The sequence below is a fragment of the Rhinolophus sinicus genome, chromosome 3 (genome assembly GCF_057876585.1).
Source record: "Rhinolophus sinicus isolate RSI-liver-muscle chromosome 3, RSI-T2T, whole genome shotgun sequence".
In the NCBI taxonomy this organism is placed as follows: domain Eukaryota; kingdom Metazoa; phylum Chordata; class Mammalia; order Chiroptera; family Rhinolophidae; genus Rhinolophus; species Rhinolophus sinicus.
Window position 1 is genome coordinate 176,765,370 of NC_142503.1, and position 15,733 is coordinate 176,781,102.

At 47.0% G+C, this 15,733-nt stretch overlaps 1 protein-coding gene across 2 annotated transcripts in view; it reads right to left on the bottom strand.

The window, feature by feature from the left end:
* DPF3 (double PHD fingers 3) overlaps window positions 1-15,733 on the bottom strand; it is a 255,312-nt gene that overhangs the window by 90,961 nt on the left and 148,618 nt on the right. For both annotated transcript variants that reach the window (XR_012494614.2, XM_019733356.3), the window contains exons 5-6: window positions 12,744-12,839; window positions 4,334-4,412 (exon numbers count right to left, since the gene is read on the bottom strand). Coding sequence is in view for 1 of the 2 variants with exons in the window: in XM_019733356.3 (XP_019588915.1) it covers window positions 4,334-4,412; window positions 12,744-12,839 (175 nt within the window). In the remaining variant the exon portion in view is untranslated. The remainder of the gene's footprint in view (window positions 1-4,333; window positions 4,413-12,743; window positions 12,840-15,733) is intronic.

The window sequence follows — 15,733 nt, forward strand, 5'->3', positions numbered from 1 at the left end:
CAACAGTACATATGGTACACTTACACATTTGTTAAGAGGGTAGGTCTCATGTTAAATGTTCTTTCCACGATAAAGTTAACATTAATTTTTTAAAAAATTTTACAGAAAAAACTGGGAAGAAAAAAAGAACTTCACAAATCACTTCCACTGTGCCCAGCAAAAGGGCAAATGTGTGCTTGGCTCTTCCCTAAACGGCTAAGGCTTAGAGACAAATGTTGCCCCCCCCCCAACCTTACCCCACCCCTACCATCTTCTTTCCTATAGTGCTCCTTGAATAAAGAAAATGGAAAAGCAGGTCTCTCATCAGGAGTCTGCCCCCATGATGCTAACAGAAAATTCAGGCTTGGGAGCAATTAGGAAGAGAAGAGGCAAACTCTTGAAATGATTTTTAAAACATCCCAGTAGCCCAAACGCAAGGATTCCTTTCATATGCGTATGTCTATCTCCAGTTATCATCCCACCTATAAAAGGGGACTAATGAGACTATTAGGATTTAAAGCTATTAAGTAAATTAAAGTCAAGTGCTGGATTGCTGAGTTTTATGTGGGACTGCTGAGTTTTACATCAATGCTAAAAGAATTGGAAAAGAAAGATTCTAAAGAGACCAACTAAAACAGTGATGCAAGTCAGCGGCACTCTGCCTGGAGAATTTCTGGAGACTCTAGAGCTTCCAGATGCAAAAACCAGGGGATTAAAAAAAAAAGAGAGAAAAGAAAAAAAGGCTGAGGAGTTACAGGCCAGAAGTCTTCAAATTTGGATGAAGTAGACCAGTCATTCTTAAAAGTCAGTATTCATCAGTCTCCCCTCAGGAGCTCCAAAAAATGCATGTTCCTGGGCCTGCTCCCAGGGGTTGTGATGCCAGAGGTCTGGCAGGAGGCCCAGGAATCCACATTTCAATAAACATCAAGGGCATCTCTGTGCTGGTGGCCCAGGTCCACACTTTGACCAACACGACAGCCCTTCTCACCACGTCATACTTAGTTGCTTTGCTTATGGGTAATGAACACTTTTCCGTTAGCAAGAGATTGAAAGGGAAGAAACTGAACTTTAATCCTTAAGCTTGGTAAACTTTCAGGACACTTAATAGAGACTGGTTACTTGCTGGAAGATGAAGTATACACACACCATGGATTTGGGTAAAAAAATAAAGGATGTTCAGATGGTTTAATATTTCTCTGAGATGAAATAATTCAATGGTTGAGTGAAAGGCAACAGGCAAACTATCTTATCACCTAAAGTTAACAGCTAAGATAATATTTCAACCACCCATCTTGAAAGGGAAGCTTGGACCAAGATTATAACAGGACAACTATATTTAGAAATGTATACCAAGAAGGGTTAAATACAATCACATCTGAAAGATAGCTATCATTACATACATCACATAAACCCGGAAAGAGGTGGTGGGGTCCAAGGTGGCCTAATATTTTCATAAATAACTCAAAAGATGGAGTAGGGATTATGCAAATCAAACCACAGACGATACAAAAATGGCAGGGATCGTGAATCTGTGGAGAATGAAATTTAACTACTGGGCAATGTCTTTAAATTTGCCTTTATTGAATCCCGTATATTGAAGTCACATATTATTGTATCTCTTTATTGAGACTCAATAGGATCAAATGCAGAGTGATTTATGGAAAAAGAAATAATCAAATGCATAAATAGAAAAGCACACACATAGCCACCTTCTAACCATGTGGGAAGTCACTGAGATGGTGCATAGGACAATGGAGTGGCCAGATACTTCTACACTCTACAGATGTGGGTGGTGTTAAGAGCTGATGTGTAAAACAGACAAGGAAATGTGTCTGCTATGCTTTGAGCCAATTGGCCTTGGTGCTATTTCCAATGGGCGTGCTGAGATTATATATAAACCTGGAAGGGAATTCAGTGCAGGCTGTCGCAGAGATTATGGGATATGACTCTCAGTAAACCATTACAAGGGGGAAATTAAGAGTACCTCTAGAAGAGACAAAAATGCTCGATGTACCTATTGACGGGAAAAGATGCACAAAAGATAAGGAGGCCTGTAGAAGAGAAAAATTTCAGCTCCTATTAAGGAAAAACAATCACCCAAAGCACCATTGGAATCATGGAAGAAAGGTCAGCTTATGGTAACACCATCCCTGGGGACATTCAAGGAAGTGACCAGACACCTCTCTACTGAGGATGCATTAGAGATTATTAACAGCATTCCTTGCTCAGTTTGGGGATTGGGGGTAGGCCTCGTGACCTCTCCAAAGGTCATTCCTATCCCAAAGGAGCACATGTCTGAAGGGCACCAGATAAAAATAAAGTCTATTAATCACTGAGCTGCCACACAATTTCCTAAGAGAGCCAGAACAGAGAAGGGCAATCCAGGGTGGACCTTGCTCTGCCGGGAGATGAAAAGCGAGGCAGTGCCAGTGCAGGCAGAGCCAAGAAATCGGTCACGGAGACTTCCAGAAAGCCAACATCAGGCCTGTGATCAGGCCTCCCAAGTACCACAGCAAAAACAGAAGGAGGAAGAGACCCTGTGGGGAGGGGAACAGGAAACAGCGAATGGCATTCAGAGCCCCTAAACAAAGCCACAGGAGCTGGGGGACAGAGTGTGATGCAAGTCCTTTTCGCAGAAAGAGGGGAGCCAGACAATAGAGGAACACCCACAAAGGGCTCTCTGCGGAGGCCTAGGTCAGACAAAAAAGTGAGGAGAGGAAATGAGAGGTGGGGGAAGGAGGACACACAGGTGTGTCTGGGAACATAGGGGATTATTATCAGCTGAGAATCTAACAAAAGGTACAGAGAACGAGCGAAAGTAATTCTACTATCTAAGGTAGCAGAAAATCACATAATGAAAAGAAAGCTTTTTAGAAGAGGAATCAAGAGGCAAAGCCCCAATTCCAAAGAAGCCGTCGGCATTTTTGATAGCTGAGCGGCTCCAGCCGGACAGCCGGAAAGCCTGTTCCATGGGTTCTGAAGGACCCTCACCAGCCCAGAGCCTGCCCCCCCAGCGCTAGCATGCTGGGGCTTTTATGAACCCCATTCAGGAAGACATAGACCAAATCAGGCTCCTCCTGATATTGCCAAGAGGGATGAGACCCCATGCTCTGCTTCCTCCTCATCCTGAAACAGAATGGCTTTGGGGTGGAGACGTTACCTGCAGTTGTCTCAGGAATGTCATTTACATGGTGTATTAAGCAGCCAAATGGGGGTCACGGAGTTTGAGCTCTTCTAGCAAAATGTTCTCCAAATTGCTGTCACCCCACCGGGCACAGAAAAACTTTGTGAAATCAAAAAAGGCCAGTGAAGAGGGAGGAAAATGGCACCACCCACAATGCACTCCCTGGGGCCTATCTTCCCAGTTCTCTTCCTGTCTTCATGGAGGCTGCAGACAGAGGCAAGATGGATGGGGCACCCAGAGGGACCACCGCACCAGGGCCTGGCCTAAGCCACTTGGCGGCCATTCTCAATGCAGCCCCTCTGTCCTGTGGCAGGGCTCTGCAGCCTCAAAGAGGAGAAAACGGGAAGGGAAGATGGTCAGGGAGTGCGGTTTCTGAGGGCTGCCCTCACCGTGGAAGGAGCAGATGGTGCCCGATATGGTGAGAAGATAACTAGGGCAAGGATTTTAAACCCACATCCAATGCTCGGCTAGGTGAGAAAGACCAAAGCTCTCACACTGACAGCAAAGCTTCCAAAAGCTGAAGGTTTCTGGAGGTCCACCCACTGTCACTGCTGCCTGTGCTCTCTCCTTCAGCCCTCCCCAGCTCTGTCTGCGGACCCTAAAGCCAGGAGCCAGGCAGCTGCTTGTCCAAAAGATGTTTCTGAAGCAAGCAAGACAGGCTGGAGATGGATCGAGGGCCATTTATTAACTAAGTCATCATCAGAGAAAGATTCATAACTTGCCCTATGTAGGACAGGAGAGAAAGGAAATTAAAGGGAAACAAATGAAAGCCATAGGAGCCAAGTACCTTTGTTGGAAGATTTTGAGTTATGCTTTTGTTTGTAACTCTCTGATATAGAGAAAAAAAATAGGGGACAAATCTTAAGGAGACAAGAGTGAAAGAGAGAGAGCCGGAGGACAATTGCAAAGGAGGACACTGACAGAGAGAGGAGCACAGCATCCAAGGTGAGGCCTCACGGTTTGCTCTCCCTCAGGCAGAAACACCGGGGCCAGACGGGGAGCAAGAGGAGGTGGTGATGGTGGGGAGGCACAGGCGTGTGAGCAGCGAATGCAGGCCCCAGAGGAGGAGCCAGCTGGCCAGAGACTGAGGGCTGACAGTCAGGGGAGCACAGGGAAAGGTGAGGCTTGGGGCAGGACCAGGAGAAGGAATGCGGCATTGCCTGTACTTACTGTCACAGACGTAAGGTTTGTCGTGGTCTTCCTGAGAGGCGGGGTCGTGCCTTCTCCTGCCACCTGCAGAGCCACGGGCCTGGGGAGACATGGGGTATAAGGATGCTTGTTATTCTGATAATCACTACAGTCCTGAACACACACTCTGTGAGGCCCAGAGTGCTTCACCAGCATCTCTTCATTGAACCTTCATCACATTTGTACCAATATCAACCCGATTTTACAGGCCAGGATACTGAGGCCCAGAGAGGTTAGACAACTTGCTCCAAATCGCTCAGCTACTCACCTGTATCCTCTCACTAAATCTTTACAACTCCCAGACGGAGGTACTATTATTAGCCCCATTTTACAGATCAGGAAACTGAGGTAACAGAGAGGCTAAGTAGCTTGGCCACAGTCACTTGGCTACTAAGTGCAGAACCAGGACTTTAACTCAGGACAATTCCACTGCAAAGCCTCTGTTGACCAAATACTGCTGCCAGTAGGACCCCTTAGCCTTTCAGCTTCATTGACGTGGCATTAGATGCCAACCAAGCTTGCTCCCCTCGGCTGACAGATGACAGATGTACTGGAGCAAGTAGCATAATTGCAGTCATCAGCCCAGGGTCCTTCATTCACTCCCGTCCTCAAGCCTCTCGAGAGCCAGCCAGGCCTGGTGTCCCGACCCAGAGCATGAGTCTGGGCATGTGGGGAGCTCCCTTCCCCCTGCTAGACCAATGCCATAGGGGTGGGCTTCAGCCTCCCTATGTGGTCTGCCTCGGGCCTCCAGCCAGTGACAGAGACCTTGACAGCTCACGGTCTCCTGGGGCTGGACTACTGATACCACCACCCTGTGTGCACCTCCAGAAACAGTCAGCATAACCCGGAGTGGGGGTGGGATGAGCTCTACCTACGAGGATAGAAGAGACCAGCCAGAGAGGGAGCTGGCAGCTCTGCAGCCCCAGGACAGTGGCTGCAAGAATGCAGCAAGGTTTATTTTTAAACCTTTGTAAGTCCCACACTGGTCACATGTGTAGCACCCTTGCCTCCTCCGGGTCATTCTCTGGTAATGAGTAGCAGTTAACTCCCAACCAAGGAAAGGGCCTACTGGGGTCTTTGGAGACAGAGAGGAAGACACAATAGATAAGAAATAAAACATGGCAGCAACCTGTGGCACCGGGAAAATAGGGCAATCCCAGGGGCCTGGCCTAGAAAAGTGGCCCTGGGGACTCCTGGGTCAAAAGGCCTGAGCTTCATGTTCTCTCTCTCTCTCTCTCTCGCTCTCTCGCTCTCTCGCTCTCTCGCTCTCTCGCTCTCTCGCTCTCGCTCTCACTCTCGCTCTCCAATCAACACCACCTGGCAAGCTACCACCTCCACCACCTCCTCAGCTTGCCTCTCTCCAAAACAAATTACAAAATTCCACCTCCCTCCTTCCCTCCCTTCCACTGTTCTTTCCCTCTCTCTGCCTCCCAGCCCTTCACCCCTGCACACACGCCAGCCAGCAGCCCCCTCCCCTCGCCCTCATTACTCAGAGCTGACCCAAAGGGGGAGCTGTGAGGCGCTGGCAGTCACCCTGAGGCACTGACAGGCCTCCCTGCTTGCCCATGATGCTGAGGGTGGTCACCCTCAGCTGCCCTTGCCCCCCCGCCCCCCACTCCGTCTGTAAGCCAGGGACAGCTTGACGTGTGCAGCCCACAGCCTTGTCACAGGCGCCTTGGAGCAGGTGAAAGCACATCAAGCAGAATGACGGAGGCAACAGCAGACTCGGGGAAGGGGCTCTGAGAGACTAAAAATACCGCCAGGGACAAGGAGACATGTGAGTGTAACTGGAAGCACAGATCCAGCCGGGGGAAGAGGAGGGCCCTGCTGAGAGCCGGGGTTCAGTTCCCTCTGTGGTGTTGACCAGCGGAGTGACTGCGGGCTCCCAACACTCTCCCTGTACCTCAGCTTCCTCAACTGTGAAAGGGGGGTCGTGGCTGTAGGACATTGAGGGGACATGCTAGGGCCTTCCTGTGGCAGTAGCCCTCGTGTAATCTTCTGGAATATCTCAAGCTTGGAAATTGCATCCTCCTCGTCCTGCTCGAATGTCACCTCAGAGAAGCCCTCACTGACCAACTTTATAGCCACTCATCCCCTCTCCATCGCTCTCTTCCCCTACCCTGCTTTCCATTTCATCCCAGCCCTTAGCGTTGTCTGACATTATATCATACGTGTGTTGGTGTACTTGATTTTGTCACCCCCACATGAAGGTGGAGCAAATGTCTCTTTGGGTTACCACGATCCTTGGAAACTGGCATGCAGCCAACCACTCCAGAAGCACTTAATAAACATTTGCTGAATAAATGAATCAATCAGTCAGTGGGTCGGTGAGTCAATCATCTTTGGTTCTTCCCCTTCATCCTCTAAATCCAAGTGCTGTTGTTTCTTCCGTCAAAGGCCATCTCAGGTTTTGCATTTCCCTTCTAGTCCACACTTTAATCCAGGAGCTCATCAATTGACCCCTGAATTGCTCAAAGAACCCACCAGCTGGGTTCTACCTCCACATTGCCCCACCCAATACATCCTGCACGTCTCCCAAACCAAACAGACAACAGGGGTGAAGGACAGGAACCCATGGTCATTCATTCATTGCCATCTAAAGCCCAGCGATACATCCAGTGGTGACCTAGTGCCAAGCCCCTCAGGTTCACCTGAAGCTCATGCGGTGCCCACGCCTTTGTTTATACTGATCCCTGCCATGGACCGGCCCCTCTGCCCATCGCCATCGATCCACGCTGTAGCCCTGCTAACATCCCACGCCCCTAACAGTCTTCTTCTCGCCACACTGAGAAGTAAAAACAGTGTCAGCTTTAAAGTCAGAAAGATACAAGTTGAAGCACCAGTTACATGTCTTTGAACAAGTCGCTTCTCTAAGCTCTAGCTTTCTTTTCAACTGTAAAATGGGCATAGCAACACCTTTACTGCAGAGTTCTTGAGGAAGTTAGAGCTAAGGGTATGTGAAACCACAGTGGAAAGTACTACGGCTGCAGGAAATAATAAAGTATTTCCCCTCCTTGCCCAAGGTGCTCTCGCTTCTTCTCCTCTGAGTATTTCATTTGGTTACTGCACAGTCAGAGAAGCCTGCTGCTTTCTAATGGTGTCATGCCTATTAGTATTTTCTACTCGATTTAATCCCAAAATCCTTGAGAGCAAAGATGCATTTCATATTTTATTAGGAGTTCCCAACACTTAGCATTATGCTGGACACATCGCATCCGAAGTTTTTTCACATACACGAGGTGTGATCAAAAAATACGGTATGTGTTTAAATTTTTTTAAATTTATTGAAGCAAAAGACACATTGCCATTAATCCCCCTCAAAATACTCCCCCTCACTTCAAACACACGTATCTCATCGTCCTGCCCACTTTCTGAAGCAGTTCTGGTAGTTCTCCTTCATGAATGTCTTTAACTAAAGACGCCGTAGTACGTGGCTGCCTCGAAGTCCTGAATTGATTCAAAATGGTTACCTTTCACAGTTATTTTGATTTTGGGGAAGAGCCGGAAGTCGCACGGTGCAGATCCAGTGAATAAGGTGGATGAGGGCACGCCATAATGTTTTTATTTGACAGAAATTGCCAAACCAGAAGCAACGTGTGACACTGAGCATTGTCATGATGGAGGATATAGTAAAGACGCTCACGAAAGAGGACTTCCAGAAGTGCTTCAGAAAGTGGCAAGAACGATGGAATAAGTGTGCTCAAAGCAAGAGGGAGTATTTTGAGGGGCATTAATGGCAATGTGTCTTCTACTGTAATAAATTTCTTTTTATTTAAAAATTCACCATGTTTTTTATCACATCTTATATTAGTTCCATTGATTTCTATACTACCCTATGAGTTACAGCAAGTAATATTGTTCCCATTTGACACTTGATGAAACAGGTCCTGAGAGGGTTCATGACCTGTCCACAGTCACAGAACCAGTAGAAGGAACAAGACCAAGGTTCCCAGACTCTGTGATAGAAAGCTGACTGCCCAGAAGAAACCAGCCCCGGTCTCTGAGAAATGCCCCCTCCTCTGCACTCCGTCTCCCATTCACAAACCAGTGGCCATGACATCAATGACGGTACCACATGGCCCGGCCCCCCTGGCCACAGCTGACTGGCTGGCTCAGGAGTAGCCACCTGACCTAAGCTGGGATAATCAGATTCTAGCCCCAAAGGACTTGGAATTGGGAAACACTGACCCTAATTAGTAAAGGGCACTTAAACTGAGGACCCAACAATTCAGGAGCTATGGGGCCATGTGTACAGAGAAGCAGGAAAGGCAGTTTTGCAAGAGAAGAATGAAGGAGGGAGAAGTAGAGACCTGGGTGCCTTACTCTTTCCCAATCCTGAATCCCTGCCACTTTCTTGCCCTTCCTGAGGTTTGAATCTTCAAAGATTGCTCAAAGTTAGAGCAATGGCCCAGCAGCTTTGCAAATACTTCCCATTTTTGCTTAAGCCGTTGAGTTTCTGCCAATTAAAAGACCCTCGACTGGGACAGACTCAAAGAGCTAGTTCCTCTGCACCACAGTTATTCTCAAATAGTGGTCCAGGGATCCCTGAGGGTCCCTGAGACCCTTTCAGGGGGTCTGTAATGTCAAAACTATTTTTGTAATTGTACTAAATGCTCTTTGAAATTTTCACTCTCATTCTCTCACAAGTGCACGGTGGAGTTTTCCAGAGGCTACATGATATGACAATGTCATCACACGATGGTTTGTATATTCTTAAATTTAACATTTTTTTGATTGATCAATTGATTGGTAATATTCACACGGACGACTCATAGAAACTTCATGAATTTTAAGGAGCTTGGATTTCTTGGACTAAAGTTACCAGACAACGTCCTTAACTGTTGAATCTGAATTTTCCTCACCTCTCAGGGAATCTCCATCATCAAAAGTCCAAGAGTTGTTCTCTTTGCTTGTACCCTCCTAATAATATCTAGCCTTTATTAAGCACTCAGAATTGGCTGTGTATTATTGCTCCCATTTTAGTGATGAAGAAACTAAGGCCCAGAGTACTTGTAAAATTTGGTCAAGGTCACAGAGGTTCCATAATTCACCCAAGTTTAGTAAGTGGTGGAGCTGGGATATGAATTCATGGTTCAAACAAGACAGAGGCTGTTTTTGTCATCACTGCCTTAACCCTGGCTTCCTCAATGAGCACAAAGCACCTGGGGGTCTTAGTAAAGGGCAGACTCTAATTCAGTCCAACTAGGATAGAGTCTGGGGTCCTGCGTTTCTGACTATCACCCAGGAGACTCTGATGCTAACAGCGCAGGGCGCACATGTTGATGTGCATGGCCTTAGGCTGCCTTTCAGTCCTGGCAACAGAAACGGGTGGGATTGTTCTCCAGGAGCTAGCAGCAGCTTGAATATGCCACCTCAACTGGGGCTGTGGGTGAAGCAGCTTCACACACTTATTCCAGCACAGGAAGGCTCACCTATAGTCTTCCGGGTCCTCCCAGGCTCCCACCATGGGTGACATGTCCACAATGTCACTGCACAACGCAGAGCCATTCAACTTCTCCTTGGCGAGCGGGAGGTGGGTCTGGAGCTAGTCTAGGCCCCATCCACCCCCTCCCTGTGTAGAGGTTTTCTCTTGGCTACCACAAAGTTAAAATGTCACTTTCCTTTCTTTTTCAATCATTCATTCAACAAACTGGTCACTGGCCACGTGCTGGGCACTGGGTCACACATGACCCAGTGGAAAAAGTACAGACCTGTGTTCAAATTCTGACTTCTTCCTGACTAGGTCGGATGACCTTGAGCAAGTTACTTAACCTCTCTGGAAGTAATAATACCAACTTGGGGGAATGAAAGATGCAGTATTGGCCAACAGAAATATAATGCAAGCCACACGTGTCCTTTTTCATTTTCCAGCAGACACATTTTTTTAAAAAGAGTAAAAAGAAACAGGTGCAATGAATTTTAATAATACATTTTACTTAACCCAATATATCCAATATATTATCATTTCAATAGGTAATCAATATAAAAAATTTGAATGCGTTGTTCTGTACTCTTTTCACATTGTCTTCGACATCTGGTGCGTACTTTATATTTACAGCATTTTTTTTGTTTTTTATAGCGCATTTCAGTTTGGACTAGCAATATCTCAAGTGCTCAGTGGCCACATGCGGTCAGTGCTGTGAATGAAGCATCAAGCAGACAGTCCACACTCTCTGTGCAGTAGTTCTTAGTGTACAGACCTCATCACAGGGCCTGGTACACAGTAAGTACACGGTAAGGAAAAATGGCTGCTGTCGCTCTTACCGACACCCTTTTCACATCCAATGACTGTGAGTTCAGTCATCTAGGTTTAGTTTGGGAGCACAGAAGATGTGAATGAGGACCATTCTCACTCTACAGTCTACTTGAGTATATTTCGTTTGGGCTGAGGGAACAGATGGGAGCAGGCCTGGAGGTGACAAAGCTCTTGGAGTTCACTGAAGGCCAAGAAATTCCACATGAAAGCCTCCTTTAATGATGGCATTAGATACTCATTATTTTGTAACCTCCAATGAACTCGTGGGTCTAGGCAAGTTTATCAGTGCCTGCTAAAGCAATTAGGTGAAAACTTGATGGGGAAATTTATAAGGCACAGGCTGACAATACCCAGAACCACTGATCGATTTTACCATCGCTAGAAGGAGAACAACTGACAACACATGCCCCCTGATGTGACAGACTAAGAAGTACACGTCACACCTAGGAATGATTCTTGCTCCATCGAAAAAATCCTTACACACACACACACACACACACACACACACACACACACATTCACACAAATATCCTGAATCTAACCAAGTCTCTAATCAAACCACCAGTTTTCAGGAAATAAAGAGGATAAAGGAACACATTAAATAGCACCCATCCAGCAAATCTAGAATGTAAGAAATTCCAAAAGACCAACCACCCAAATTCTTTAACAAAGAAATGACATGGAGAAAAAAGAAATACGTGTGCGTGGAAAGGTGTAGCAAGGAAGAAGTACGCTGCAGAATACAAGAGGCTTAAGTTTCAAACAAAACCATGATCCGGGACTGAATAGTAGACATTAGAATAATTGTTCTTTCTATTGACTATGATAGCGATACGTTAGAGACAGACATTGAGGAATGTTAAATGATAAAGTACCTAGGACTTGCTTTCAAATATGCCATACATACAAAAATAAAACATACAAACCAACAAAAAGGGAGAGGAAAGAACAGATAAAACAAGATTGTCAAAACGCTGATCAGGGCTGCAGCTGGGTGGCAAGTATACAAGGCGTGCAGACGCAGAGGGCGGCCCTGCCCACGCTGAGGAAGTCCAGCTTGTCAACAGGCTGAAGCATCTCAGCTCAGGGTGGGCACTGCTGGGTCACTGGCACCGGTCTCCCAGGAACTTGCTCAGGACATAGACTTCTAAGCACCCCCCAGACCTCCTAAATCACAACTTCCAGGAGTAGGTCCTGAGAATCTGCATTTTGATAGGTTCTCCTGGGGATTCGGATGTATACTAAGGCACAAGAACCATGGGGATAGAGAGGCTTGCCATAATTGTCACTAGATCCAAACCCACAGGGCACCCAGGACTAACCTCTTGTCCATGGGAAAAGTAAGGGCCCTGCCTGGACCCTGAAGGAGCCAGACAGACCTAAGAGAGATGATTCTCTAGATGGAAAGCCCCCGAGGTCCCTCTCCACCTGGTTATTGTCAGATGCCCTTGCAGACCTTTGAAGGTGACCACAGAAAGCCCTTTGGGGCTGGAATGTGAAGACTCTCAAGCACCAGCCTGAATACCTGAGACCACCACCCAAGTCTGGTTCCCTCCCCTCCAGACACACTCTCATATTTTTATTCCTTCCATCATAGATTTCCCCTCTGCCATTCCCCAGGCTTCTAGACTTTTCCTGCCACTTTCCAAGCCCACAAGCCTCCAAAGCCCATGCCATCCCACTTGGGAACCATCAGCTGTGGTCCTCATGCTTTCCCAGCATGAGCCTCCTCTGCCTAATGAAGCACATGCCAAAGCGCATATCCTAACCCTGTCATTCTGGGGCCGCCCCAGGGACAGGGAACTTTCAGACGTCCTTTATGACCAACTAACCGGGACAGCTGTCACATTTGCCTTGTCATCCACCCTCACCCTGACCCTACCTCCAACCCCCCCCCCCCAGACCCTCACCATCCCCTCGGGGCACCCTCTGCCTCTTCTCCCTCTCGCCAGCTCTAAAGTCTTGCCGGCTGTCACTGGGGATCAAAGCCCCTCTAGAGTTTGCTCTGAGTATTCTGCAGGGAAACCCATGGATAGGACCTCTCTCTCGTTGTAGTGGGACTTTGAAACTGGGGAGCAGGGTTTGGCATGGCCTCGGCCTCCACGGTCTCTCCTCCCTTGAGGCATCCGAGCTTACCCGTCCTCTGGTCCTGTTCTTTCTCTTGGGGATATCCTCTTCTAAATCCTCTTCCTCATTGCCTTCTTCTACATTTTCATCATTTTCCAAAACCCTCTGAAATGACAAGAAAATGAAGAGAGGAGTTGAGAAATAAAATACAAAGGAGAAAACGATCAGGGGTAATTTGGGGGGTGTTCCATTTTGTTGTTGTATTTTAACAACGTGGAGATGCTGCCACTGCTTGGGAAGCAGGGCTTCCAAAATGCTGCCAGAGTCTGAGTGCTTGGCGGTATCAACTCTCTCTCAAACCCTTGGGCCCCTTCCAGCCAAGTCCTCCCAGGACACGGATCTTTCATAACTTTTGTTCAAGAAAGGTTTTCTAAAAAGAGAATCTTCTGGTAGGAGCAATTTTCTATGTGGACCCAAGATGTTTTGTCAAGACTTACTTTCTTTAAGGTAATTTTCCTTTTGTTCCTAAATATGAAAATATGTTTCTCCTTTCCTTGCCATGCTGGAACCCTGCCCTGTTTGATGAAAACAAGCAACTTCCTGTTCATTTGACCAGTATTTTACATGAATGTGTTGTTCATAATCATCCATTGTTGTTAAAGAAAAACAGATTTTCATTACAGCACATTACTTGTAATGGAACTTAAAGATCATGAATTTAATTCTTTCTCTCTCCAACATCTGCGTCATCTTGCACCAGAGAATCCCATTTCCATTTTACAGGTGAATAAACTAAGGGTAAAAACAGGTTTGACTACTCAAGATCATACAGCAAATCCATAACCAGAGCAAGGTCGGGTTCATCAGCAGTTGCCCATTTGTTTCTCAGCCTTGCGTCTGAAGGTCCCAAGGTATATTATGGCTGTATCATGGCATAGCCTCCCCGCAGGGGACTAAGCACTTCATTGCCTTTGGGTAGGTATGTATCTCTAGGCTTAAGGGAGGGACAAAAGATTGGGGCAGAGACCCAGCCCCCAGAGTGGGGCTGAAATAAGGGGAACGGGCATGGAGCTCACTGGACTCCATGTCAGGGACCCTGGGGCTTTCTTTATGGGCCCACTGTGACATTGGGTGAGTCATCCTCTCTTTACGCCTGTTTCCCCGATTATAAAAATAGAAATTTATTCACTCAAACCAACAAACATTTGTCTAGTGCTGACTACCTAGCAGGTGCTATGCTAGACAAGCCACAAAATGGCTGCAGTCCTGGCTGCAAATGGATTTTACAAGCCTAGCGAAGGGAGGACAGATTTAAACAACATACATAACCTTATAATTACAACTGCTAAAAAACATGATAGGCAAGTTCAGCTGCTATTAGAAGGAAATTTAACTAAACTGAGGGTCAGGTAAGGCTGACCTGAGGAAGTGACCTAAGCAAGTTGAAATGTAAAGGAGAGAAAAGACTAGCCTTGGCATGGGAACAGGGAAAAAGGAGGGAAAGTATTCTAGGCAGAGGGAACAGCATGAGCAAACTCCCTGAGGCAGGGAGAGGAGCATGACTTGCCTAGGGAGCAGAAAGAGGCCAATGTGACCACAGCTTAGTAGCTCAGGAAGAGACTGGCATGAGACGAGGGTAGAAGGTAGGTGGGCACCACGTTAACAGTATCCACCCATCCTGTGGTGACGGTGTGACAATCACGCAGCTATGAAAAGGCTTAAAAGGGAGCACGCACTTCACTGACATCTGGTATGACTATCACTGTTCAAGTGGCCTCCCAGACAATGCCTTTGACCTGTCCTCAGAGCAGGAAGCCCAGGAGTGAGTTACCAGTGTCCTTGTCCCACTGCCTTCTTGTCAGAGAATTCTGTTCCAATCACAGGGGTCAGGATACTGCTAATTACCAAATCCTCCCAAAGAACTCAAAATAGGTCTAGTAAATTCTTCTCTGGCTTCTCTACTAGGTTTATTTGGGAAGCCATCATGGGTCGCTGGGCCAACCGTAGCCATCTAACAGAGAAGCATTGTCTGCTGGACACAACCTCTGGCCTACAGCTAGGAAACACTGGCGCAGGTCCAGGGCAAGCCTCCTAGCCTCCCTGCATCTAGGCTTCCTGAACCGTGAGTGGGAACATGAGCGAAAGCCAAGCACGGCAAGGACAAGTCACAGCTCTGCAGCCTTCGGTGAAACGATGGAGCATAAACATGAGGGCGGGTATTACAACTGTTGTTGCTGTTCAGACAGCCATCTTGCAAACTTTCCAGGTCTTGAAGTCACTTAATCATGGTAAGTTCCAAGGGCCTCGAATTTAAAGGTCATTGCCTCTAGCATCTCATCACAATTCTGACTCCGCTCATTCTTTATTATGTAGATATTTATTACCTGCAATATGGACTCTAGGTTGCTACATGAAAGACTGGTGAAGGCCGCTGAGCTAGTCCCCAGCAGTGCCACATGGCCTCAGAGTCCAGGAGTAAACTGACTTCTCCCTCAGGCTCCATCCCTCCCTCTTCCCCTGGCTTCCCTGTGTCTCTAGAACCTCTGTCTGTGCCCCAGGCCTCAGAGGTGACAGCAGCCACCCCAGTGTGTTTGCATTTCCTGCAACGTGGCCTGATACCAGAAGCCTCTCTCCATAATTCAGGAGGAGGCAAAAGTTCCTAACAAAGGTCATATTCAGAGCACAGGAAGCAGAGGGGGCGTCTGGTATTAGAAGTACAGGGCAGGGGTGTCCAACTAGAGATGCAGCTGATCTCCCAGTAACACACTTACTTTCCCTGTCCAAGGTCATTATGTGGAAAATAAACACATTTTAAAATAACTTTTCTCCCTGTTACTCTAAACAGTCTTTACGGTGATGATAACAATGGTTTGTGGTTATGTTTTTTAAAAAAGAAGGAATTCCTTTTTAAAGACTCCATTAACTCTGGCCTGGAAAGCTATAAAAATCTCCTAACTGATTTCCCTCCTTCCACTGCTGGCCCTGCATCCAGTTTCCTCTCCATGCAGGGACCAGAAGGAGCTTGATGAAACTCACATTCACCATCCTGATTAAAATCC